General features: G+C 39.8%; 1 protein-coding gene across 10 annotated transcripts in view; it reads left to right on the plus strand.

The window, feature by feature from the left end:
- The window catches only part of LOC134218091 (uncharacterized), a 136,212-nt gene that overhangs the window by 68,274 nt on the left and 40,141 nt on the right, over positions 1 to 27,797 (plus strand). For 4 of the 10 annotated variants that reach the window (XM_062696961.1, XM_062696953.1, XM_062696954.1 and 1 more), the window contains exon 2: positions 7,649 to 7,964. In XM_062696961.1, coding sequence (XP_062552945.1) covers positions 7,927 to 7,964 — 38 coding nt within the window. In that variant the 5' untranslated portion in view covers positions 7,649 to 7,926. Of the gene's footprint in view, positions 1 to 7,627; positions 7,965 to 27,797 lie in introns of all 10 variants that reach the window. The other 6 variants (XM_062696963.1, XM_062696958.1, XM_062696959.1 and 3 more) reach the window with 2 other exon arrangements.

Consider the following 27,797-nt stretch of genomic DNA (forward strand, 5'->3'; position numbering starts at 1 on the left):
AAAAACACATGTTAGCAAATAACTTCAATTATAACATTTTTTTAATCGCGTTATGCGTAACATCTGGTAGTACCCACCCCCTCCCCTTCTTTTAATGTAACAAAGTACAGTCGACTCTCCACATCTCGATATTGAAGGGACCATATCGAGATAGGGAGAAATCGAGGAATGGAAGGAAATTTGAAATGGGTACCACATTCAAAAAGCTCCTTGCTATGAAAAACGACAACAGAACAAAATGTCGTTTCCTGTTGTTGATGTGTTTGTTATTGTCCAAAGATGGTCTAGTAGCCTAAAAATCTGACCATATCGACATAAGGAGAGTGAATCCCGAACAAAATTTGATCAGAACCCATCGACATAGAGAGATATCGAGATAGGGAGGTTATCGAGATGTAGGAAGTCCAAATGTATGTAGGTTAAAGGGACTGAGGAAACCATCGACATAGGGAGAGATATCGAGATATAGAACATCGAGATGTGGAGAGTCGACTGTATAACGAAAGTTGGACCTCCCCCTCCCCCTAAAAGCGTTATGTAATTTGTGAACAGACCCTAAAAGGTTCTACACACACTTCGTTGGTACCGCTTATGGTTAATTGGGACAAAATTGTTCTTCCTCCAAGTGATCTCACACACGTTAGCAGTTTTCCTTATAGAACAGTTTCAACACAATTCCCCTCGAGGGATGCGTGGACATGCAGCTGTTTGGCGAGAAGTATGCCGGATAGTAGGGATAAGGCATCCTCATCCTCAGCATCCTCAGAGCGAATCGGGAGAAAAAAAAATGCTCACTGCTCTCGACACACGAATCTTTGCTCTTCTCTTTTGTACATTTGTGTTTCTCTCTTTTTCGGATAGCTCCGAAATATATTCATTTCTCAATGAAAACTAAATGGTTTGACTCAATGAGGTGAGGAAAAAGTTGCTCATTGAGTTTCTTTGAGCCTCTTTCCGAAGGACGGAATTGGTGGTGGCGAATAAATTTATGATAATAAGTTGGCTAATCTAACGGTGGCCAGTAGGTTATTGTATTTATCGTGTTTGCTTAGGAAACAGTTCGATCACTGTCATAATGCGTGTTTAGGACTGTTCTATTTAATAACTTTTACACGTTGAAGACATTCCTTTAAAAGAGCTTAATAAATTTCAATCAAAGTTGAAGCAGTCGAACGAATCTATTAAACGGTCAAAACGGTATACACTAGAGTCGCTTTTCATGCGGTTTAATATGAGGCTTCCTTTTTGAGGATTTCGAGTCTCACGCGTTTTAACGCGTTTACACAATATTTTGAAGAAGGTCTTGGTGCCTTTATGCCACTACGATCAAGGGATCGTTTCCTGGCCCTTCCCTTTTAATCTTCTTCAATCATCATATATAAAAATGAGGCAATATAATCAACGAACGGATGGACCGATTTGCAAGATTTCCTCACTAATCGGGAATTAGTTCATTTTTCCGGGAAAGTTGAGAAGTTGTCTAAATGCATCGGTTTTATGAGTTATGAAGAAAGCCATCAAGCTCGAACTGAAATCGATCTAGAGTGCGACGCCTCAATCAAATAAATGACTGACAGATCAAAAATAAAACCCGAGCGAGATTGGATAGGTTTGCCTAGTATAAAATAATTTTGTTAATAATCTCTTTGCAATTCAAATTGTAATTGCTAACCAGATAAATGTAGAAATGCTTACATCAAGCTGCCTGTTGCTTAGAAGCAGTAAATAAAATGTAAAGATAGAATGGTGTTCATTACTACCCGTTCATGGATGCTATACACGGTCCCTATTCTCATGCTGGTCTCATAAAGTACGAATGTGTGAGGCTGTTGTGCGGGTAGCGATGGTATGACAGAAGTGTGCTTTCATTTCTCTGTACGTTCAGTTGGAAAGAATAACAAAAATGATGCTCCTCAAAGAGGCACATTGAGACAAACGGTTTCTCTCAAAGAGAGCCGCTCCTCATTTTCCCACAGCGAAGAGCATATTATTTTTATGTTTTGATCATATCCGTGATGTTTTGATGCTCATTTTTGATAAACTTTTTTTGCTCATTGAGCTCATTGTGCGAGTAAATGCCAAGCCTGCCGGATAGCATTATTTTTTACACTGACGGCTCCATCTTCGAAGGTAAAGCGGGTGTCTACTCGCATGAGCTGAGATAGGAAGAGTTCCACTCACTGGGTAGACACTGCACTGTCTTTCAAGCAGATATATTTGCCATTACAGTGACATGCATAATAAAAAGCCCACTAGCCGTTTTTCATACAAAATGGTCAACTTTGGAGAACTAGATCTCGATTGCGTGTGAACCAATTTTGCCAGAGCTCAGATACAACTTGAATTTTACCACACCTGAGTATCGACCATATTGATTCATAGGGTAAAAAAATTTTGGGGTAATACAAATTTTTTTGGCAAACATCTATAAATATCTTGAATTCTATAGGTTGTAAACTGATGACTTGTTCAACAAAACCGCGTATTTTGGCAATACAAAAAAGTTTGCGGAATATACTTGTACACTAAGAGTTGTAGTTTCAAGATATTATAAAATCAATTTTTTGCCAAAAAAGTCGTTTTGGAATTACCGTGATAATTTTATACCCTATGAATCAATATGGTCGAAATTCAGGTGTGGTAAAATTCAAGTTATATCTGAGCTCTGCTCAAATTTTCAGAAAAATTGGTTCATACGCAATCGAGATCTAGATCTCCAAAGTTGATCATTTTGTATGAAAAATGGCAAGTGGGCTTTTTATTATGCAGGTCACTGTATGTGTGTAGTGCAATCCGCACTGCAGCAACACATTATGGGCAAAGTAATATACTTCTTTTCAGATAGTCAAGCAGCTATTGAAGCTCTCGCTTCAGGCAACTACAAAAATAAGGAAGAAGACAGTGAAATAAAAAAGAGAAAGAAAGAAGAAGGAAGAAGAAAGGAGGACAAATGGAAGAGAAACAAGAGAGCACGAAAAAGGAAGAAAGCAGAAGCTCAGCTTAGCTTGATTGGCTCTACACATCGTAGTTGCTAGTCGTGATTGGCCGAGAAACAACAAATAATGCACAACTCACCAATGAATTATTGGCAGTGGCTGATTTTCTACTCGCCGCAGCCACATCCAGGCGCTATAGTATATGCACAAAATAGCCAGCAAGAGTTAACCGCCAGAAATTTGTATGGCGAAAGACATCTAACACGGGTTTACTCAAAATTAGGAACTTTTCATGAAAAACTATTTGGTACCGGTTATGTAGGAAGCTGTACGCCTACCAAATATTTTTTCGATGAAGGAGCTTAGTTTTGAGAAATCGTACCTTAGATACCTTTCGTCATACTGATTTCAGAAAGTTAACTCCTAATGTGCCGCTGTAATTACGCTCAAGGCAGGCGATTCATTGAATAGCTTTCTCGAGACTAGAATGCTATTCTCACTGTCAGGGTTTGCAGAAATTGCTCTCGAAAGATAAAAAACGATCGAAAGATAGAAAACGAACAAAACGAACAACGATAAAAAAGAACAAACGAAGTAAGAAGTAGGAAGAAGGAAGAAGGAAGAAGGAAGTAGGAAGAAGGAAGAAGGAAGAAGGAAGAAAGAAGAAGGAAGATGGAAGAGGGATGAAAGAACCCAAGTAGCACCGTTCAGATCAATTTGGTTGCAGCAACTCCAGTGTGACTGGGTTTGTTCGCATATGAGTTACAGTGACCGATATGTGACAAGTGTGCTACCCGGGAGAAGAAGAAAGAAAGATGAAGAAAACTGGAAGAAATATGAAGTAAAAAGGAAAATAGGAAACAAAGAAGGAAAAAGAAAGTTGGAGAAAAAGAAGAAGGAAGAAGAAACGTGAAATAAGGAAAAAGGAAAATGAAGAAGAAAGAAAGAAAAAGGAAGTAGGAACAAAGGAAAAGGAAAAAGTAAGAAGGAAAAAAGAAGAATAAATGAGCATAAGCATGAGCATTATGACCACACAATTCGTAGTTGCTACTCCGTGATTGACTGAACTTGCGAAATTGTACAGAGAACACAATGAATGGGGCTTGGGGTTAGCTACTCATTCTCAATGTACACGTTTCGGGAGCTCAAATATTTAAAGTCAATAACGGCGCCGGCCACGTCCTTACGGTCATATAGGAATGGAAGGATTGTTAGTCCGACTCTCGTTGCTACTAGAGACCGAGTATACCTCTGCATCTCCACAATTGTCTTGGGATAGGATATCGTTTTAGTTACAAAGGATAATTTATCTGGATTCACTTTGGTAAGTGATGCGATCTATGGGATGGGAAATAACACTAATATTTTAGCCGACCGCGCGATCGTTCAGCTGTCCGAAACAAGAGAGATCACGCACTGAACTGTTTAATTTTCATTACCGGCCGCGCAATGCAGAACACAATACTTCGGCCGACCGCGCGATCGTTCAGCTGCCCGAAACAAGAGAGATCACGCACTGAACTGATTAATTTTCATTACCGACCGCGCAATGCAGAACACAATACTTCATCCGACCGCGCGATCGTTCTGCTGTCCGAAATAAGAGAAATCACGCACTGAACTGTTTAATTTTCATTACCGGCCGCGCAATGCAGAACACAATACTTCATCCGACCGCGCGATCGTTCTGCTGTCCGAAACAAGAGAGACCACACATTGAACTGATTAATTTTTATTACCGGCCGCGCAATGCAGAACACAATACTTCGGCCGACCGCGCGATCGTTCTGCTGTCCGAAATAAGAGAAATCACGCACTGAACTGATTAATTTTCATTACCGGCCGCGCAATGCAGAACACAATACTTCATCCGACCGCGCGATCGTTCTGCTGTCCGAAATAAGAGAAATCACGCACTGAACTGTTTAATTTTCATTACCGGCCGCGCAATGCAGAACACAATACTTCGGCCCACCGCGCGATCGTTCTGCTGTCCGAAACAAGAGAAATCACGCACTGAACTGTTTAATTTTCATTACCGGTCGCGCAATGCAGAACACAATACTTCAGCCGACCGCGCGATCGTTCTGCTGTCCGAAATAAGAGAAATCACGCACTGAACTGTTTAATTTTCATTACCGTTCGCGCAATGCAGAACACAATACTTCGGCCGACCGCGCGATCGTTCTGCTGTCCGAAACAAGAGAGATCACGCACTGAACTGATTAATTTTATTACCGGCCGCGCAATGCAGAACACAATAATTCGGCCGACCGCGCGATCGTTCTGCTGTCCGAAACATGAGAGATCACGCACTGAACTCCAAGAAGGAAAAAGGAAGAATAAATAAGGAAAAAAAGGAAAAAGAAGCGTAGAATAAGGAAGTTGGAAAAGGAAAAGGAAAGTTTTCTTATTACTATGCAGTGAGAAAGAGATAAATGTAGACAGTTCCAGTGTGAAAAATACAGGTTTAGAACGGATATCTGTTTATGATCCTATTAAGACTGAAGGCCGAGAACTGTCTACATAACCTCAATAACAGTCGACTCCTTACACGAAAGAGATAAAGCTCGTTTCACATCTGTAACGGGACAAACAAACTTTTTTCATGGGAGACAACAACGAGAGGAAGAGATACAAAAAGGATTGACGACAGACATTGAAACGGACAACAAACGGAAGACAATCATAATTGGGTACGACAATTCAAAATCACTATTTCGTCTAGTTTTTCGTCAGCGTTGGTCACTAAACTTACTGTTTCGAGCGGCATTGATCGCTACCAGCAAGGGCCAGCTTTAAAAATAGATCGAAAAACCATCAATTTCGAATGCAACTTGTTATGACAACATCGATTTATGCTCAATTTTAAAGCACATGGCTCATTTTTCACACCTAAATATGTCGAGCTGAGGCGATTTTTATAAAAACAATATGGGTCTCCAGTTCTTTCACAAAAAAAATGTTTTGCGAGTGATCCTATTGCTTTTATGCAAGAGGAAATAATGAAAGATAAATATGCACCATGATCAACTGGACATTATTTCTGCAATATCCTCTTTCAGTCTTATTCCATTTTATGTATCGTAAATTGTGTCATCAATTCTAAGGCGAATGCCCTCTTCGCCACTCACGATCTTCCAGTATTGCTGTGTAATAAACATCAAGCCATCGCCATAAATTCCGCAATCCATTCCTATTTCGGAATCCAGATCACTGGATAAGACATTTCGTAAAAGCATAACAGTCCTATAATACTCAAGTTCTTTTGTTATAAGCAATATGTTTTAAACAAAACCTATATGCCAACACTTTTGTGCTGAGTTCCATCGTCAACGTTTTCAACAATCCTAATAGAGTTTGTCGCATCCCTCAACTTTGCCGTTTACGGAAAGAAAGTACACTTCGTACCATGTTCTGGCCGCCGTATTCTGCATGTAGTGCATTCGCATTATCCCAGCTCGCACCGTGAATAGGTAATTTGCTCACTCGCAGCAATATCCAATCCCAAATTCAACCGTCAAGCACGTGCATCGAATTAGGGAACTCGATGGATCCCATCGTATCCAGCGTGCCGCACCGCGCTCCAGTCGCATCGTATTGACGGGCGCGCACAAACGCGTACACATGGCGGGCGTGGTGGACTGTTCTGTATGTCAGTTCAGGGTGTCCCGCTAGTATGTGGGGTGTTTGCTTCCTGAGTATGGAAACAGTAAGGAGACAGCAAAACAGTGCCTATAGTATGTCACAAATAACATACATTTTGTATTGAAATTTCTGATACTCTCGTGCAACCGAAGCAATCAGAATTGTGCTTAATGAATTTTTTACAAGTATTTTTGTTAATTTCTGATCATCTTTTCAATAATGCTATCGTAGAAACCGAAAATATTGTGTTCGAGATACACAAAACGAACGCCTGGGTATTAGCTTTTTGAGCATATGACGAATAAAGTACAAACCGTAATGCTGGGTAGACATTTACGTGGTGTGTTACGGGGTAAGATCTACCACGGTTACATTGTCAGCTACAGGCAAATCCTGACCCAACGAATACCTTCGCTAAGTCGGTGGCCTCTCGTTAAGTAAGTACTACATCAACACTTCCTTCCTCTCCCTAGTTACGGTGAAGATGGGCGTGGCCAGGAGTAGTAATCCTCATGCTTTTGTTATTTTTGTTAAGGACTGGGATCAAGGACCACTCCCCTTCTTGATTTCTGATAGCATTCTAGATAAGGATCTTAAAAGTAAAACATGAGTATCACTAGTGTCCAATCTACGAATTACACCGTAACAATGCTAATGCTAATGCTAATGCTAAATATGACGAATAAAGTACAAACAAAAGTACAAGCCAGTGGTTAACTAGTTTGGAAAGCTGACATGTCTCAAATTGAATAGATTCTATTTGGTGTCTGTTGGTATTAACGTGGCAGATTGAATAAAATTAGTATTAGCCTTTTTTATTCTATGTCAAATACTACTTCCCGAAAGCTCATATAGAATTGCCTAAACAAGTTAGTCAATAAGTGACCATTGCTTGTCAGTTCCACTCCACGAAAAACACGCTCCATATTTTGTACATGCATTCTCATCACAAGCTCCAACTACCTACTTAAAATTCGGACACCCTAATTGTCCCTACTCCATTGGTTGGTTAATTTCCCTATATTGGTATCATTTGGAACTAGGTTCGCTAATTATCAAAACAGAACACGTTTTCCCGTAGGTGGTGTGTGAACTCTTCCGCAAACGCAACGCATCGGCAATTTAGCAGCAGTAGCATCAGGAGTCAGGTGAAATAATGGACACGGCTGGGGCGGAACTGTGTCAGTGCTACTGCCGTGGAGACGATAATAAGGAAACTAGAACAGATAGAAAGTGATGGTGGTGAAGTTGTGTGTTTTGTTTCGCGATTTGAATAGTGATAATTAGGTGTAAGGAAAGGCACAACAGCAGCCGTTTATCCGCTCTTTGGAAGAATTCGACGATGGAAGTTTGCTGCTTGAAAATGGCATCCAGATGCAGGTGAGTAACGTTCTTGACGTTGGTTTTCGGCTGGGAATTACACATTTTAGTGACAAATCAGAGAGTACGTGCAGTGTTTACATGAGCACGCGATTGTCGTTAGTAAATTATTCAGCAGTTGCAAGATGGCACAAGGTGAGATGAAAATTGCCATAATAGCGCTTTACATCAGTGATCCCCGGCATGCTTACTATCAAAGATCACACATCAATTTTGAACTGTTGAAGAGGGTCGCAGTATATTTGCAACATTTTGTTTTATTTCATGATGAACAATAGAGATTTATGCTAAAACAGGTATTTTCGTCTGCGTAGGGGAAGGACGGTCAATATGCGTCCCCTAAACAAATCTTCGAAAGCATGTACTTCCAATGTGTTAATCACTAATTTAACTTATAATCTATAATATGGAATAAAAATTGAGACGAAAACCCTCAAGTAGCCTTGCGAGCAAAGGCATATGATTGCCAATCCGGAGATGGCGAGTTCGATTCTCGGTCCGCTCTAGGATGTTTTCGGGTTGGAAACATTATCGATTCCCTGGGCAAAGTGTATCCATTGTACTTGCCATACAAGATAGATACTCATGCAATGGCGGGCATAGAAAAGCTTTCAATTTTTAACTGAGAAAATGCTAATAGAATACTAATACCGTCGTGCGGGGCTTCTTTTGACAAATCGGGGGCTACTTTGGACATTTTGAAACAAGAATTACAGCTTGAATTTCTATCAAATTGACATTATCAACATTCGGATGTCTTATTGATAGTTGAATGGCAACTTTCTGTTAGAAATTTGATATTTTTTCCATTTAGTTTTTCTAGAAAATCAAAAATACAAAGTAGCCCCCGGATTCAAAAGAAGCCCCGCACGACGGTATAGCTAATATAAGTTGAAAAGTAGGCCAAATTCCAGTTGGAATGTAGAGCCATTGAAGAAGAAGAAGAAGACCTATAATATTCCGCCCATGTGACCTAATGCATTACGGAGCCAAATCACTGTCTTCTATTCACGAAACATGTATTACGCATCCAAGAAATTCCTGCACTAAGATCTTAAGCTCTACAAGAGTAACAAACGATCTATTGGGCTGTTTCGAAAATGATATATGCCCTTTGTGATACGCAGAATAGTATGTGTTCACAGCATAAGTTCTTGGTCGTCCAACAAATCTTTGGAATAAGACCTTGAATGACCGGACACATTCTGCCGTTGACACATTTTTTCTACACACCCAACGGGCATGTTATCACAGAGAACAGACGTTCATCTTCATTCGCGTGCTTGTGTAAAGTTTGTACTGGTCATTTTGAAATATGTCGTTATGCCCCCGTTGCGCGGTGCTAGTGTGCTGATAAATATGGTTAAAATCTGCCGCTTTAAAATCTGTTTTGCTTTTTAGCGCTAGTGTTCATTCCGAATTGCTCCTATGCTCGCTCCTAGGTGGCAGCACTACATTGTTTATGTAGTGTATGCCAACGCCATCACCTAGTGAGATTGAGTTTTTATGTCGGGCAGCCTGCGTTGGCGGCGCTGAGGTGCGATTTAAATCTTTACACACGTTTTTACCGGAATTTTGTTCGAGCATCCGTGTCTGTTCTCTGTGATGTTATTCATTTATTTAGTTTACATCTAAACAGATAACACTGAAACAACAATTTGACGCTACAATACACCGTTCGAGGCCGTATCTCTCCATCCAATGCGCCCCACGCTCGCCAAGTCGTTTTGTACCTGCTCAAGTGCTCAGCCCACCTCGCTTGCTGCGCTTCACGCCTCGTACCTGCCGGATCGGAAGCAAACACCATCTTTGCAGGGTTGCTGTCCGGCATTCTTGCAACATTTCCTGCCCATAGTACCCTTCCGGCTTTAGCTACCTTCTGGATACTGGATTCGCTGTAGAGCTGTGCTAGCTCTTGGTTTATTCTTCGCCGCCACACACCGTCTTCTTACACACCGGTGTACAGCTCTGTTACCTTTACAAATGTCTAATGAGTTTAAATTTTTCATTGATTTACGTTTTATTGATATACCTCACAGTCAAAAAATCCTGAATAATCACCCCAGCGTTAATAGTGCCTTTCTCATTCATTACAAAAAATAATATTTGTTGATCCCATAGTCCGCTCTGACCAATTTTCTATAGGAAACAATGGAACAGAATTCCCAGTCGAATGCAAGTTGTTGCAAGCAAATCAGTCAACGATTTGTTCCAACAAGTGTGTATATAATAACTAGGCATACTCAAAGAACAAAAATATGAATTTAACTCATTATTTCAATCAATTATTTCTAAATAATTATAAAAACTGCATAAAAACGAATTTGAGAAAAATATATATAAAGCTCTTTTAGTGGAATGTATTCAACCGTCTAAGACGAATTAAGTACTGTCCATTTAATTCCACCACTCAGGTGGAAACGAAATTTGCTTTTTATAATTCCTCAATTCTTCGGGTGGACAATTACGGACATGAAACGTTAAAAGCAGCATAGGATACTTTCAGATTTCTCTAGCGGAAGATGCTGCGTACAATTCTCAGTGAGAGGCCAAAAAAAGACATGTGGCTCATACGCATGAATTACAAGCAAAATCCATCATCAAAGGAGAAAACATTCTGAATCTCATAAAATACGGCACACTTCAGTGGGCAGGTCAGCTAGTAAAAATGTAAGAAGACAGATTTGCAAAAAACATATTTATCAGAGAACATTATATATGCCAGAGATAGATTATTGTTTTTGCAAAGATTTCAAAACATAAAAAACATTAAAAATACTTTAGGAACGTTTGAACTTCAAAAATGTTTTTCAAAATTTTATTCCCGTGTCAAGATAGATTATCTATATAGATACGAGAGAGGCAAAAAGGCTAAAAATGTATATATAATCAATTTTTAGGGGTAAATTACAATGATTGATCCTATGTTGGGTTATCAATTGACTTTTTGTACCGTATATCAGAGAAAAACCCAGATTAATCCACCTAGCGGTGATGGTGCCTTTCTCGACCTTCGTAAAATGTGTGTGCTTGAAAAAAGATGAGCTAGTGGCTAGGAGTAAAAAGACAAATTTCTTTGTCCGTTCTATGAAAATCAGATTATTTATGGTAAAGATATTGTAGATCCAGTTGAAAACCGAAAATCATATTTTCTCCCCTTTCCGGATTTCGCAACTGTATCGCGAGTAGTGGTGCCCGACTATGGCACAGTTGCGCACTACTCGCGATGCAGTTGCAATATCCGGAAATGCGAGAAAATGCGATTTCGCGGGACCTCGGTTCGGTTTTCAGCTTGATCTACAATATGCTAATAAGAATTTCAAAATGTCATTCCCATCACGCGAGCGGAGGGCAATATTTGTTATGATATAAATCTCATGACCGTCTTTCTGCCAAACTCCCCTATGAAGTGGGAGAGACAGAGACATCATCTCAGTTCATCGAGCTGATTCGATTGATATAAAGCCTGTCCACGTTAAATTTCGGACACTGGGATGATGTCCAGTTAATTTTTAGCCATTTCATCAATTTGTACGAGACTGAAAACATGTTGAAAGTATCACATAAAGCGGAGAGGTTCAGCTGTGTGTAAATTGTTCTTCTCAATTGTTTGTGAAAATTTTTAAAAATCGCATTTGAAGATGGGTGTCCGAAATTTAACGTGGACAGGCATTATAACACTATGGGTCTCCAGGCCTTCTGCAAAAGTTTGGTTTTGGAGCGAACATACAGCCTTTTCGGATAAAAGGCTAAAATGGTGTTTCGGCCATAACTTCCGATCCCATAGTCCGAGCTAGCCAATTTTCAATAGGAAACAATGGGATAGGATTCTGCGTCGCATGCAACTTGTTGCGTGTGAATCGATTAAGGTTAGGTGTCCGAAAAATAGGTGACATTTTTTGTGATTTTTATGAAAAAAGGTATTTTGGTCATAACTTCCGATCTTATAGTCCGACCTGTCCAATTCTCAATAGGAAACAATGGGAAAGGATTCTGCGTCGAATGCAATTTGTTGCGAGCAAATCGGTTGAGAATAAGTGCCTGAAAATGAGTGACATTTCTTACGCAATATTTTCGTATGAATTTGTATTTTGGCCATAACTATCGATCCCATAGTCCGATCTGGCCAATTTCAAATAGGAAACAATGGGACAGGATTCTGCGTCGAATGCAACTTGTTGCGAGCAAATCGGTTGAGGATAAATGTCCGAAAAATGAGTGACATTTTTTACGCGATTTTTTCGTATGAATTTGTATTTTGGCCATAACTTTTGATCCCATAGTCTGATCTGGCCAATTTTAAATAGGAAACAATGGGACAGGATTCTGCGTTGAATGCAATTTGTTGCGAGCAAATCGGTTGAGGACAACTGCCCGAAAAATGAGTGAAATTTTTTACGCGATTTTTTCGTAGGATTTTGTATTTTGGCCATAACTTTCGATCCCATAGTTCGATCTGGCCAATTTCAAATAGGAAACAATGAGACAGGATTCTGCGTCGAATGCAACTTGTTGCGAGCAAATCGGTTGAGGATAAGTGCCCGAAAAATGAATGACATTTTTTACGCGATTTTTTCGTATGATTTTGTATTTTGGCCATAACTTTTGATCCCATAGTCCGACCTGGCCAATTTTTAATAGGAAACAATGGGACAGGATTCTGCGTTGAATGCAACTTGCGAGCAAATCGGTTAAGGATAAGTGCCCAAAAAATGAGACATTTTTACGCGATTTTTCGTATGAATTTGTATTTTGGCTATAACTTCTGATCCCATAGTCCGATCTGACCAATTTCAAATAGGAAACAATGGGCCAGGATTCTGCGTCGAATGCAACTTGTTGCGAGCAAATCGGTTGAGGATAAGTGCCCAAAAAATGAGTGACATTTTTTGAGTAGTTTTGCGCACACACACACACATACACACACACACACACACAGACATCACCTCAATTCGTCGAACTGAGTCGATTGGTATATAACACTATGGGTCTCCGGGCCTTCTATAAAAAGTTTGTTTTTGGAGCGATCATATAGCCTTTACCGTATACTTAGTATACGAGAAAGGCAAAAAGGTACTATGGTCATAACTTCCGATCTCATAGTCCAACCTGGTCAACTTTCAATAGGAAACAATGGGAAAGGATTCTGCGTCGAATGCAATTTGTTGCGAGCAAATCGGTTGAAGATAAGTGCCTGAAAAATGAGTGACATTTTTCACGCGATTTTTACGTATAAATTTGTATTTTGGCCATAACATCCGATCCCATAGTCCGACCTGGCCAATTTTCAATAGGAAACAATGGGAAAGGATTCTGCGTCGAATGCAATTTGTTGCAAGCAAATCGGTTGAGGATAAGTGCCCGAAAAATGAGTGACACTTTTCACCAGATTTTTACGTATAAATTTGTATTTTGGCCACAACTTCCGGCCCCATAGTCCGACCTGGCCAATTTTCAATAGGAAACAATGGGAAAGGATTCTGCGTCGAATGCAATTTGTTGCGAGCAAATCGGTTGAGGATAAGTGCCCGAAAAATGAGTGACATTTTTCACGCGATTTTTACGTATAAACTTGTATTTTGGCCATAGCTTCCGATCCCATAGTACAACCCGGCCTATTTTCAATAGAAAATTATGGGACAGGATTCTGCGTCGAATGCAATTTGTTGCAAGCAAATCGCTTGAGGATAAGTGCCCGAAAAATGAGTGACATTTTTCACGCGATTTTTACGTATAAACTTGTATTTTGGCCATACCTTCCGACCCCATAGTCCGACATGGCCAATTTTCATTAGGAAACAATGAGAAAGGATTCTGCGTCGAATGCAATTTGTTGCAAGCAAATCGGTTGAGGATAAGTTCCCGAAAAATGAGTGACATTTTTTGCGTCGTTTTGTGCGCACACACACACACACACACACACACACACACACACACACACACACACACACACACACACACACACACACACACACACACACACACACACACACACACACACACACACACACACACACACACACACACACACACACACACACACACACACACACAGACATCACCTCAATTCGTCGAACTGAGTCGATTGGTATATAACACTATGGGTCTCCGAGCCTTCTATAAAAAGTTTGTTTTGGAGCGATCATATAGCCTTTACGTATACTTAGTATACGAGAAAGGCAAAAAGCAATAAAAATCACTTTTTTCAAAAAATCGCCGATGAAATATTTTAAAACACCCCGTACCTCATTTCTGACGAGCTTGCCTAACTTTCTGTGAAAAAAATCAGAGGTACATGAAACTTTGATAATAAACCATTTTTTTACACCGTGCGTTAAAGTCGTGCCGGCGCGCGGTCAACATTTGCGTGAGATTTTTTGTTTCGGCTCGTGCGCAGCGCAAACAGCACAGAATCGAGTTTAATTACCTGTGGCGCAAAGCCTAGAAGGAGTGCTATCCGTAGGTACTGATTTATTCGTTCTTGTCTCTAAACCAAGCAAGTAGTAATGAAATGAATATTTCCCACCAAAAACGGATATATGTACGTTGTGAAATTATTGTGCGAAAACATTAATTGTGGGGAGAGAAAATGGTAAAAGCATGTGCTGACTGTCGTCTGCTTGGCGTGGCTGCTGCTGTGGCTGCCGTGGTTTTGTTTTTATTTTTTTGCATAGAAGAAGGAATGGTAAAAAGAAATGTCAACCATTCCCGTCCCTGGACTCAGAAGTTCATGGTTTTTGAATATTTTTCTAATTGCTGTACCTTCTATCCATACAGACAAATACAGACATTTTGCTAAAATTGATGCAGACTTATAAAAATTGTATCTGGCATCCCTGCACCAGAATGGTTGCTCAAATCGGAGAAAAGCTCGGTGGTCTAGTGACTACCGCTTCTGCCTATAAGCAGGAGGTCGTGAGCTCGGTCACAGGCTCGTCCCTTTCCTATTCCGTATGTGTTGTTTTTTTCTTTTTTTTTTCGTAATCTACCAGAACGATTCCTTATGTTATGCCTTCCACACTACACCCAAAAAAATCTGCAAGTTGTTTCCACCTGAAAAAGTACGTAGATTTTTTCCACCTGAAATTCACGTAACTTTTATCTGATTTTCCGGTATATATCTGATTCTACGTGAAAATCAGGTAAGCTCTACCTGAGTTTTGGATAGAATTCACCGGACACGTAAGTTTCACCTGAATTTTCTGAACCATTTGCAGTTACGTGTGCACGTAAAATGTACCTGAAAATTCAGGTGGAAACAACGTTTAGATTATTTGGAGTGTACCAATTGCAAAACCTCTTGTGGCACTTAAGAGCAGTGGTGGAAATACTCGCTTCACGAGTAAGAAAAGAGTTTAATTGGGCCTACCATAAATGCCACACTCGCGCGAACCTACTGCCTGCATTTTTCTGGTGCTTGCATTGTACGCTTGTAATTGTGGTTAATTCGAATACAATGGATAAATTTGACTTGACATAAACACAATAACAATAAACAACTGTGTTCCTGCTCGAACATCCGTGATAAACATGTTACGGGGTTGTTTAATGACTTTTTGCAAATTAACCCGAATGACTCGCGAAGCTTCACGAACATTTTTCGGGGTTGGTTTTTTTTTCTCTGCGAGTAGTAGGTAGGGAAGAAAAAGGCAAAACAAATGTTCGCGAGTATTTTGCATTGCCTACTTCTCGTTTGGTGAGTAAGGTTCACAGATTTCCACCACTGCTTAAGAGATGTCGTAGAGTTCTCGGCACTTTTCTCAAATAGGTGTCCATCATTTCCCCAAACAACACCTGGGTGCTGTGGATAGAGCCGCTTTCCTGCTATCAAGCGAGTAGAAAGATATTTTGAAATCATTCCCATAAGCAAAATTATTTTGCAGTTGATTGCAGTGACGGGAAATGTCAAAAAAATGTCGTGGGATTGCAATTACTAATTTGCTAATAAGGGAAGATCCATTAATTACGTAACGCAAAAAATGGACTTTTTCAACCCCCCCTCCCCCCTATGTCACACTTTTTGTATGAAGCTTCTGAAAATTTTGTATGGATTGTCACACTTCACTCCACCCCTCCTCCCCCCTCTAAGCGTTACGTAATTTGTGGACGTTCCCTAACTTTTTTCAGCAGTTATTAACAATTCGCATTTTTCTATTAACATTTAACGCTTAAAAGTTCCTAGAACTTTGTCGAACAGATCATTGTTTTAAATACAAAGTCTAAGCCATGAGAGCGAAATTAAAAAAATGTCACGGAATGTCATGACATTAATGTCATTTGACACTAATTCGGCTCTCACGCCGCCAATATCAGATTTAGAGAAATGACCTATTAGAAAAAGTTATAGGGTCCTTTGAGGGCTACATGTTTATATAAAAACATAATTGTAAATAATGTGTGAAAAAAGTTATTAGCAAATTAGTCCCATGACATCGAAATGACATTTCCCGTCACTGGTTGATTGGTTGTCAAACACTTCCCGCTCTTCGAATTTCTCCTTCCATGCTGCATGACGGCGCACAAATGAGCAAGACTCTACATGACTTTACGATGGTTTACAGACATTCCTACTCCAACTGCTGCTGAATCTCGTGAAATTTCGTAACGAGTGATTTTTAGTTGCATCTCTACTAAGTTTCCACTCGAAATATAATGTGAAAATATTTGTTACAAAGAATACTCAAACTTAGTTTATTTTTATTTTTCTTCTCAATACAAGATCTAAAACAAACATAACCAATAACCAATCTTCAATGTTTTGCTCCGGTACAATAGAAAATTTTGGCTTCAGTTTGACAACCAAATCAATTCTATTCGCACCACCCAGGTAAGCACATGGTCAGGACAGATCTCGACTGTTGGAGAGTGCCTCTGTGGTAACGGATTCCAGCGGAGATGCTAATCTCACACAAAAATCTAGGATTGTAATACCTACGAATTTATGCGAATCGCTTAATGCTAATGTTTATACCAGAACTTTTGCCCAAATTGGCTTTTCCTGTTTGTCCTACCAACGACTCGAATTATAACATACATACAACTGTGATTACGATAATCTTTGGTCACTGCTCCAAATTATTAGCGCGTCAGTTGAGAAGCGCTACACAGTTAAAAATTCTGAAAATGATCCGCTATGAAAATATTTGAACTCATATTTTTGGGTTCAATAGCCTTTAATTTTACATCCAACGTTTTCTTGTACGCAATATTGAATGCAAGCTCCATAGTAACGACAGCCTGTTATTTTAAAAAGTGATGGAAAAAGGAGTCGAATCGAACAGAGCCTTTTTGTTACATCATATATGCTGTAACATTTTTATACTGTGTAAGCATGGGTCGTCCAGGCACAGACAAACAGACATAAAACGTTGAATATTCTCTTATCAGATTCATCGTCGTAAAAACGCTAACTAGATGGCGAAAGTGCGCAGACGTCAAACTCGAGCGAATTCGATGCGCGTGTCACGAGTCCATTAGTAACCAACTAATGATTATTTAACCTTCCTAGTGCATTGGGGTCTATTTTGGCCCAGAGGTGATTTAAAAACGTTGTAGCTTTGTAATCAAATGAGATAGGACCTTGAAATTTTCTGACTTTTCCTAACTTTTGGAAATGAAAATTTTGGGATGATAACCAGCTTTCAGCGACCTCTAGGAACGCCACAACAAAAAAAGTGACACATTGTGCATTAGCGGGTCAAAAATGACCCCAAATTGAATTCGCTCCCAAAAATTCATTTTCGAACTGATTCTCAATCTTTTTGAACCAAATTGAAGGTATGGAATCCGCGGATGTCGTTACGGACGTTTTTTTGCAATTTGGCCATACTGGTTCCCAGGAATCGATTTTGAAGGAACATAGATTCTTAGGCCAATTTATGGCGTGATCTCTTGCCTTTCGAAGGGTGATTTTGGAAATGCTCTTAAATTTGCGTAGCAATAATCCCAATAGAATGTAGTCATTGTCCATGTCCATGGATCAATACAATTCCTGATTATTTCACGGTCCGGTGTCCCTCCGGGAGACCCGGAACATACTTAGAAGTGGTCAATTCATTGAACTCATCCTAGAAGAGCGCGGTTTTTTCCAAAGCTTTTCATTATCGAACGCGGAGTAACAAATGATTATAGTCACCCATTTTGGTTGACCTGGGTGGCCACCGGAGGTCCTCCGGAAGATCCGGAACATCCGTAAAAATGGTCAATTTATGAAACTTATCATAGAAGAGCGCGGTTTTTTTTCAAAGCTTTTTATTATCGAACTAAGAGTAACAAATGATTATGGTGACCCATTGTGATGGACCTGAGTGGCCACCGGAGTTCCTCCAGAAGATCCGGAACATCCGTAAAAATGGTCATTTCATGGAACTTATCCTAGAAGTGCGCGTTTTTTTTCACAAAGCTTTTCATTATCGTACTTTGAATAACAAATGATTGTGGTGACCCATTTTGATGGACCTGTGTGGTCACCGAAGGTCCTCCAGAAGATCCGGAACGTCCGTAAAAGTGGTCAATTTATGAAACACATCATAGAAGAGTGCGGTTTTTTCCAAAGCTTTTTCTTATAGTACCTTGAGTAACAAATGATTGTGGGGACCTATTTTGGTGGACCTGGGTGGCCACCGGAGGTCCTCCGGAAGATCCGGAACGTCCGTAAAAATGGTCAATTTATGAAACTTATCGTAGAAGAGCGCGGTTTTTTTTCAAATTTTTTTTATTATCGAACTACGAGTAACAAATGACCCATTGTGATGGACCTGAGTGGCCACCGGAGTTCCTCCAGAAGATCCGGAACATCCGTAAAAGTGGTCAATTCATAAAACTCACCATAGAATAGCTGAATCACCGAACGCTGAGTAATACATGATTATGATGGCCCTTTTTGAAGGCCCTGGGTAACTCATCATGGAAGAGTGCAATTTTTACAAAGCTACTCCGAGTAACAAAAGAACGTGTTGACACATTTAAATGTACTTGAGTAGCCACCAGAGGTCCTTTCTAAGATGCGGAACATCCGTAGATATGTTCATTCCATGCAACTCACCATAGAAGGCTTTTCCAAAGCTTTTCATTAACATTCTCTGAGTTATAGAAAATTATCGTTACCCATTCTTATGGACCTGAGCGGTCACTCCTTTATGAATAATGCCCATAATATTCCTAAAAGCTGCAAACTAACGAATCTCGAATCATAGGAGCATGGTTTTACAAAAAATCTATTATCGAAATCTGAGCAAGATATTTTTGACTTGAATGGCCAGTGGAGGCCCTCTTGTAATCCATACTCATGACTTAAGCGATCACTGGATGTCCTTCTAATGTTCCTACGGATTGGTCAACACTTGATACTCATCCTACTAGAACACGATCTTTTGAAAACTGTTTGTTATTCTACTTATTGATCATCTCATGAAGGTTGTTGTGATGCTTTCTGCGGGGGCCCTCTTTCCCGTGCGGTAAGATTCGCGACTACAAAGCAAGATCATGCTGAGGGTGGCGGAGTTCGATTCCTGGTTCGGTCTAGGAAATTTTTAAGTTGGAAATTTTCTCGACTTCCCTGGGCATAAAAGTTTCATCATGTTAGCCTAATAATACAGTATCGACCCGGTTTTGTCACTTCGCGATTTTGTCTACCCTCGATTTTCTCTCGTTTTCGACACGATTTTATCACATTTTCGACCTGATATTGTCACCCTAAAAATTTATGAAAATTTCAGGTGCTCTTTTTATCATAGTTGAACCTTTTTGCTGCCATTATAGACTCCCTGTTAATAAAAATTTAAAATTATAAGATAGGTTTTTTATGATCCATCATCTTGCAAGAAATTTTTGACCAAAAGTAGTCAAAAGATTCAACCAAAGTAATTTTTTATTTTAAGTCAAACTTTCATGAGTCGATGATTTATGACTGAATATCGATTCATGGAAGCAAATTTTGCCATACTTGAAAATATTTTCTGGGTTAATGTGTCCTTTCAAAAAAAAAATTAGTGTCACCATAATTTTTATGAATTGACTATAATTACAGATTTTTTGATCTTGCGGAGCTTCATTGGTGACTACACACGTTCCTGAGAATAGGTTACAACGATCATAATGACTCAGGATACGAAAATAGGAAAACTATGACAATAGTTTCATGAATTGACCGATTTTACGGATGATCTGAATGTACTTGAAGACATACAATGGGCAATCCATGCGAATTGGTTACGATCATTTGTTTCTAAAATTAGGAAAATGAAAAGGTTTAGAAGAATCGTGTGCTTCATCATCTCTTATATGGCGTGTTTTTCTAAGGTGGGTTTTATGAATTGATCACTTTTACGTGTGATACGGATCTTCCGGAGGGCCTTTGGTTGCTACTCACATCCGCGAGAAAAGTTTACGGCAATAATTTCATGTTCAGAGTACGACAAGGAAATTAAAAAAAAAGGCTCTTCTAGTATGTATTACATCAATTAACCACTTAAACCGATGTTCCGTATCTTCCTCAAGACCTCCGATATTCACTTTGGTAAATAAGAACGGGTCACGACATTCCTCCGTGTCTTGCTCAGAGTTCGATAATAGAAAGATTTTTTTACATACTCTTTTCTGGGATGATTTTTTTTAAATTGATAACTTTTGTTTATGCTCCGAATCTTCTGGAAGACCCCGCTGACTGTTCAAAAATTGACCACTTTATGCAATATTTTATTATTCAGAGTACGACAATGAAGAGCTAGGAAGGAACTGTGCTCTTTTATGATGAATTTCATGAATTGACCTCTTTTACGGACCTCTTTTACGGATCTACTGGAGGACCTCCGGTGGCCGCTCAGGTCTATCACACGGGGTCACTAAAACCATTTGTGTGATTGATTCGCACTCCATACAATCCGCCCAGCCCCTTGTTGGGGGCTATAGTGCGATCCTCTCGTTTAATAAACAACTTGCACTCGCTTGACTGTGGATATACAACAGTAGAGCACATGTGGATATTGGACAAATCAAGCATCTGAAAGATATTCAATTTGCAAAAAAAGAGCTAACCGCGGTGGAGGTTGGTACTCAGATTCTGATGGCTTTTACGCAAACGTGACCTTTAAGTGGTCTTGTTGTGTAGGGGTTATCACGCCTATCTAGAGAGTAGGAGGTTGAGGGTTGAGGGGGCCCTCCTTAGCCGTGCGGTAAGACGCGCGGCTACAAAGCAAGACCATGCTGAGGGTGGCTGGGTTCGATTCCCGGTGCCGGTCTAGGCAATTTTCGGATTGGAAATTATCTCGACTTCCCTGGGCATAAAAGTATCATCGTGTTGGCCTCATGATATACGAATGCAAAAATGGTAACTTGGCTTAGAAACCTCGCAGTTAATAACTGTGGAAGTGCTCAATGAACACTAAGCTGCGAGGCGGCTCTGTCCCAGTGTGGGGATGTAAGAATAAGAAGAAGAAGAGGTTGAGGGTTCGAGTCCCTCCAAGACACGTGGATTCTTTTACGCAAATTTCATATCAATTTGTCCATTTCGAAACATGTGATGTGCATATGCACAGCCAAGATATTTAACAAAAAAATGGTTTTCGTACGACCGAGTTGCCGAATAATATGCAATTAATCATAATCATTTGTTACTCAGCGTTTGAAAATGAAAAGATTCGAAAAAAACGCACTCTTCTATGATAAGTTTGATGAATTGACCACTTTTACAGACGTTCCTGATCTTCTGGGGGAGCTCCGGTAGCCACTCAGATCCATCAAAATGAGTCACCACAATAATTTGTTATTCAACTTTCGATAATGAAAAGCTTTGTAAAAAACCGCGCTCTTATATGATAAGTTTCGTAATTGACAATTTTTACGGACGCTCCGGATCTTCTGAAGGAACTCCGGTGGCCGTTCAGGTCTATCAAAATGGCCAGCGTTCGACAATAAAAAAACGCAATTTTCTAGCATGAGTTTCATGAATTAACCACTTCTACGGACGTTCCGGATCTTCTGGAGCACCTCCGGTGGCCACCCAGTTCCACCAAAATAGGTCAAAATCCGCGCCCTTCTATGATAAGTTTTATTAATTGACCACTTTTACGGACGTTCCGGATCTTCTGAAGGACCTTCGGTGGCCACACAGGTCCTTCAGAATGGGTCACCACAATCATTTGTTACTCGTAGTTCGATAATGAAAAGCATTGGAAAAAACCGTGCTCTTCTATGATGTGTTTGATAATTGACTTTTACGGACGTTCCGGATCTACTGGAAGACCTCCGGTGGCCACTTAGATCCATCAAATTAGGTCACCACAATCATTTGTTACTTAAAGATCGATAATGAAAAGCTTTAGAAAAAACCGCGCTCTTTTATGATAAGTTTCATGAATTGACCATTTTTACGGACGTTCCGGATCTTCCTGAGGACCTCCGGTGGCCACCCAGGTCCACCAAAATAGGTCACCACAATCATTTGTTACTCACAGTACTATAAGGAAATGCTTTGGAAAAAACCGCGCTCTTCTATGATAAGTTTTATGAAATGACCATTTTTACGGATGTTCCGGATCTTCCGGAGGACCTCCGGTGGCCACACAGGTCCACCAAAAAAGGGCACCACAATCATTTGTTACTCAAATTACGATAATCAAAAGCTTTGTGAAAACTGCACTCTTCTAGGATGAGTTCAATGAATTGACCACTTCTACGGATGTTCCGGGTCTTCCGGATGGACACTGGACCGTGAAATAATCAGGAATTGTGTTGATCCATGGAAATGGACAATGGCTACATTCTATTAGGATTATTGCTACGCAAATTAATGATCATTTCCAAAATCACCCTTCGATAGGCAAGAAATCACGCCAAAAATTGGCCTAAGAATCTATGTTCCTTCAACATCGATTCCTGGGAACCAGAATGGCCAAAGTGCAAAAATCTGTCGGTAATGACATCCGTGGAATCCATACCTTCAATTTGGTTCCAAAAGATTGAGAATCGGTTTGAAAATGAACTTTTGGGAGCGATTTCATTTTGGGGTCATTTTTGACCCGCTAATGCACAATGTGTAACTTTTTTTTAATGCACTAGGAAGGTTAAATTGATCAGTAAATCAATGAACGATGAAAATTTTACGATTGTTATATCTGCTTGTATGTGGTCCAGGATTCAATCGAAGTATGTGTTTCGTGTTTTTTAGAATATGTACAGTTTTTTCACTTTATAAGCTAATTCATTGTGGGCTGAAACCCTCTTTAATAAAGACAATCAATCAATCAACTCATGGATACTATAAATATTACGATATATTATTGCGGCTGCGGGACAATGGGCGGAACTTTAAAGTTTAGAGTTCGTTGTCCTTTACGTTAATCCCTAAATCTACATGAAACAGTCGCGTTATCTACTGTTAAGAACGGCCAGCATCAAAAACCGACCCCACACAGTATTAAAATGTTACAGCATATATGATGTAACAAAAAGGCTCCGTTTGATTCGAATCATTTTTCCATCACTTTTTAAAATTACAGGATGATATATACGTGATTGGAAGGATATACATAATTGACCATAGTATCCGGAACCAGGTTTACTGAAATGGCCATATCTCGGATGTTTTTCAACGGATCTTAGCGCAACCGCCTGCATTCAATTTTCAATAAGATCTAGTTTCTAGGAAACACTGCTTTCCACGGTGTAGTTTCAAACCACACAAAAATACGAGCGGCAGGAAAAATGTGTTTTTGACATGGCCTCCGAAAATCCGGAACATCTCCGGTGTCCGGTGGTCAGTATTCGTGACCGTGCATGCTCCTAAATCTTGACTAAATTTGCCGTCGAATGCTTCCGGTTTTGTCCAATTTCATCAATTTTTCAAAAAGTTATAAGGATTTGAATTTGGGCCAAATTTTGCCTATCTCAATAATTTTGCCTAACCCCTGTATTTCCATGGCGTATATTTTTCATAAATTTTAACTGTGCAGAGTACACAAGGACAAATATAACCTCAATCGAGTTGAGCTGAGTAAATTGATATATTGGCCTTCTGTCATCTATTTTAAGTGGAAATGCAACCTTTTCGTTAAACCTTGGTGTATGGGAAAGGTAAAAACTCGAGTATGTCAATGCAACTTCAAGGTTCTTCGTGCTAATGTATTGAACTAATGTACGAGGAAAGTATTGATAGCTTATTCATATTTATGGATTGCCTTCAACTAAAAATTCTATTTTATTATGCCAAATTTATGTTGCCGCCTTTCTCGAATCGCACGAACACCGAACAAAATCAATTGCAATCGACATTCCGCTTTGTCTAAGGGCATGTGTTTTTCAGAGCGATTTTCTCGACTGAAATATGGATTTCCTTCCATGATTGTTGTTCCAACGTAGTCATTGGCGCGGCGCTGAGTGAACACTTCCGGTCCGTTGCCGATGTACCTATGTGGATTAGGTATACCGCGTCCAAGGTCGAAACTGACCGGAAGCAGGCAAATTACCCGAAACCGTCCGGGCAGCAATGCACCCAACCCTGGCGAGGCATGTAAATCACGATTTACTCCACCTCGATTGGGTGGTCAAATGCAAAAGCAGATAATGACACTCGGCTCGGCTCTAGAATGGTTTTATTATTTCACTATCTCGTCACGGTATTTATCGTGGGTAAAACAAATTTGTATTTTTTTTCTTTTGTGAGAACATTGAAAACAATTTGGTTGTTTTGATGGCATTTGTGTTCGCGATAACTACGGTGCTCTGCACCATGGAAACATACCTCGCCATTGACCTTGACATTCATCATGTTCTGGTTCTCATACCGAAGGCTATCGTGGCGTGGCACTTTCAACTTGTATACAACAAAGTGCATTTATGTGGCTAAAGCTTGTCAGCGGAGAAATTTGGTTTAATGGCGGTAGTTTTACGAGCTTGTTATATATGTTATGCTACCTCCAGTCGCACCGATGAAATTGTGTCATAAAGCAGAATGACGAGCTTCGTGCTTTGCATGTCAACGTGTCATCAAATTTAATTCGTTCTCAAATCAGCAACCGGCTAGCGATGAGCTATAGAGAACATCACGCACGACATAAATGTGTGTTCCTAAAACCTACTCAGCGCATCTAGCGAACGATTAATCAATCAAACATTAATTGATCGTCAATTGCAGCCATCAAACCGTCAACTATGTAGCCATATCATCCCCCGCAGTGGATGATCGCTTCAGTATTAGGGCGGCAACCAGATCAAATTGAGCTGATAGATTTATTACTCACTCGAGTCCCGGCCGTAGTGAGCTGGAATTAACCTTCCGCAACTCGCTTCAACTTTCATAACACGAGAACTCGTATGTTGTAAAAAGTACAACAGTCCAAAAATCCGTTATATTGAAACCAATTAAAATGATATCAACGTGATTTATTCGGGAAAATAATAAGGGGGATAAATACTCTCATGGAGGACATTTTTTAAGACTAATGAATCTTATGGTGGTCCTCCGGAAGATCCGGAACCAACGGAACACCGGCGAAAATAATGAATTTTCTCAATAAACGGCGTGGTGACGTTTGCTATACCATTTATAAGAATCCAAAGTGAAACAAATGCTTAACCTATCTATGATCTCATGCAGCATTATGAGTCAAGAAAATAATTGATTTGGAATTCTTCCACTATGGCTTCCACTGGTGTATATGAAACTACCAGTTTGGCTCTATATCTCGGGATCTAGGGGATTTCTGAAGTTTCTGTCTTTGACAAAGTTGTTCTGGGATTGGAAACCAATATGATGAAAAAATGTTTAGTGTAGAAATCATCCGCAAGGCGGCGCTAGTGGATAAGAGACTACCGGTGTGGGCAAATATCTCGGGAGCTGTGGGAATTAGAAAGCTGCAGTATTCTACGTAGGTGTTTGGGAATTGAAAACCAGTATGTTGTGATACTGTTTAGTTTGAATTTGTCCACCTGGCGGCGCTTAGTGTATATTAGACTACCAGTTTGGTTAGATATCTCGAGATCTGTGGGATTTAGAAAATTGCTGTCTTCCACAAAGTTGTTCGGGGATTGGTAACGAATATGTTGTAAAACTGTTTACATCTGTATTCGTCCGCTGAGCAGCGCTAGTGCGTATGAGAATATCCGTTTGGTTAGATACCTCGAGATCTGTGGGATTTGGAAATCTGCTGTCTTCTACAAAGTTGTTTGGGGATTGGAAGCCAATTTGTTGCAAACCGGTTTAGTCTGGAATTCCACTGGACGGTGCTAGCACAGACAAACAGACATAACACATGAAACATTTACTCAAATCATAGTTACACAATCACTAACGTCATCTGTTGTTTGCACCAACTTAGGCAAATCACGAATCAAATGGAGGTTATAAACAAACGTCAAACTCAAGCGAAACCGATTCGCGCGCCACGAGTAATTGTTTGGCCAACTAAATTTTATTCAAATTGACCGGTAAATCAGTGTACGATGAAATTTGCTCAATTGTTTGTCTGTGGCGCTAGTGTATATGAGACTATCTTTTTTGTCAAATATCTCGGGATCTGTAGGGTTTAGAAAGCTGATGTCTTCTATGAAGTTCATTAGGAATTGAAAGTCAATTTGTCGTAAAACTCTTAAGTTTGGAATTCATCCGAGTGTTGTCTTGAACATCTCGGGATTTGTAGGATTTAGGGAGATGGTCGGAAATACAGAACCACTACCGTCTGGCAGCGCTAGTGTACATGCGTACAAAAGTTGCATTAAGTGCCGTCCAAACAACGAGCTAAATCACTTGATATAGCGAATTTAGACATAAGACCTCATATGCATTATGTATACTGAAAACTAGATGTACGAACATTTATATCAAGTTACTCTATAACAAGTGATAAAGCTTTTAGTCTGGACGACACATTATGAATTATTAGACAAGGTTTTTGAGTGACGTGTTGAAAGAGTTATGCCTTTTGTCTGTGCCGTGTTCATGAGATTTCAAGTTTTGAAAGTTATTTCGGAATCTTTATTTTTAATTTACTGCCTTTTAGAAAGCTCGGAAAATAAAAACAATAATGTCATTTCTTTATTCACACAGAAATTTACCTCGAATTCAATTGGCTAAGCGCCTGTTTCACCTTCGTCTCGTTTCTCAATCTTCACTAATCTTAGGAAATATGAATTACATTTGAAATGCTTGATCCATTTTCTCTCAACTCAACCATAATTAATGTATCTAGAATTCACATAATTGAAAATCCTCCATGACTTCATATCAATTTAAGGTTTTAGTCGCTTTCGGTATCATCGTCAGAAACTGTACACGTGTTGCACAGTGTTGTTACTACAGCGTGTTGTTTGCATGTAAACTCTCCACATCGATCACATGTAGCCGATGCAGACGTATTTCTCCCACGTCCACAGCGTGCACATGTTCCGCGTTGTTTCTTAGTGACGACTCTTTCACAGGAACTTTCAGGGTGTTGCGTTTTACGAATTTTCGTCAAGAAAGCCTTTACATCAATTGGCAGAGAACGTATCGACGATCTGGTTGCCAGATGAGCATCCGTAAGAGCTAATGCAAGATTGTGAAGGAACACTCTTCTGTATTTCGGTGAGTTGTCTCCTCTCAGCGATTTATCAATGATTTGTGCATTGATGCCTAACCTCGAGATAATAAAATAGAATAGAGCTTGCTGACGTTAATCATCTTTCTCTTGCACGCGCACGAAGGGGATAGGATTTGTTTTCATCGGGAAACGCTTCCGAAGCGTTTCCCGATGAAAACAAATCCTATTTATTCTGTGCGCGTGCAAGAGAAAGATGATCAAACGTCAGCAAGCTCTATGTCGTAAGTTAACTAAAATGGAAATGGTTATAAAATAAGTA

Source organism: Armigeres subalbatus, chromosome 2, assembly GCF_024139115.2.
Source record: "Armigeres subalbatus isolate Guangzhou_Male chromosome 2, GZ_Asu_2, whole genome shotgun sequence".
NCBI lineage: Eukaryota > Metazoa > Arthropoda > Insecta > Diptera > Culicidae > Armigeres > Armigeres subalbatus.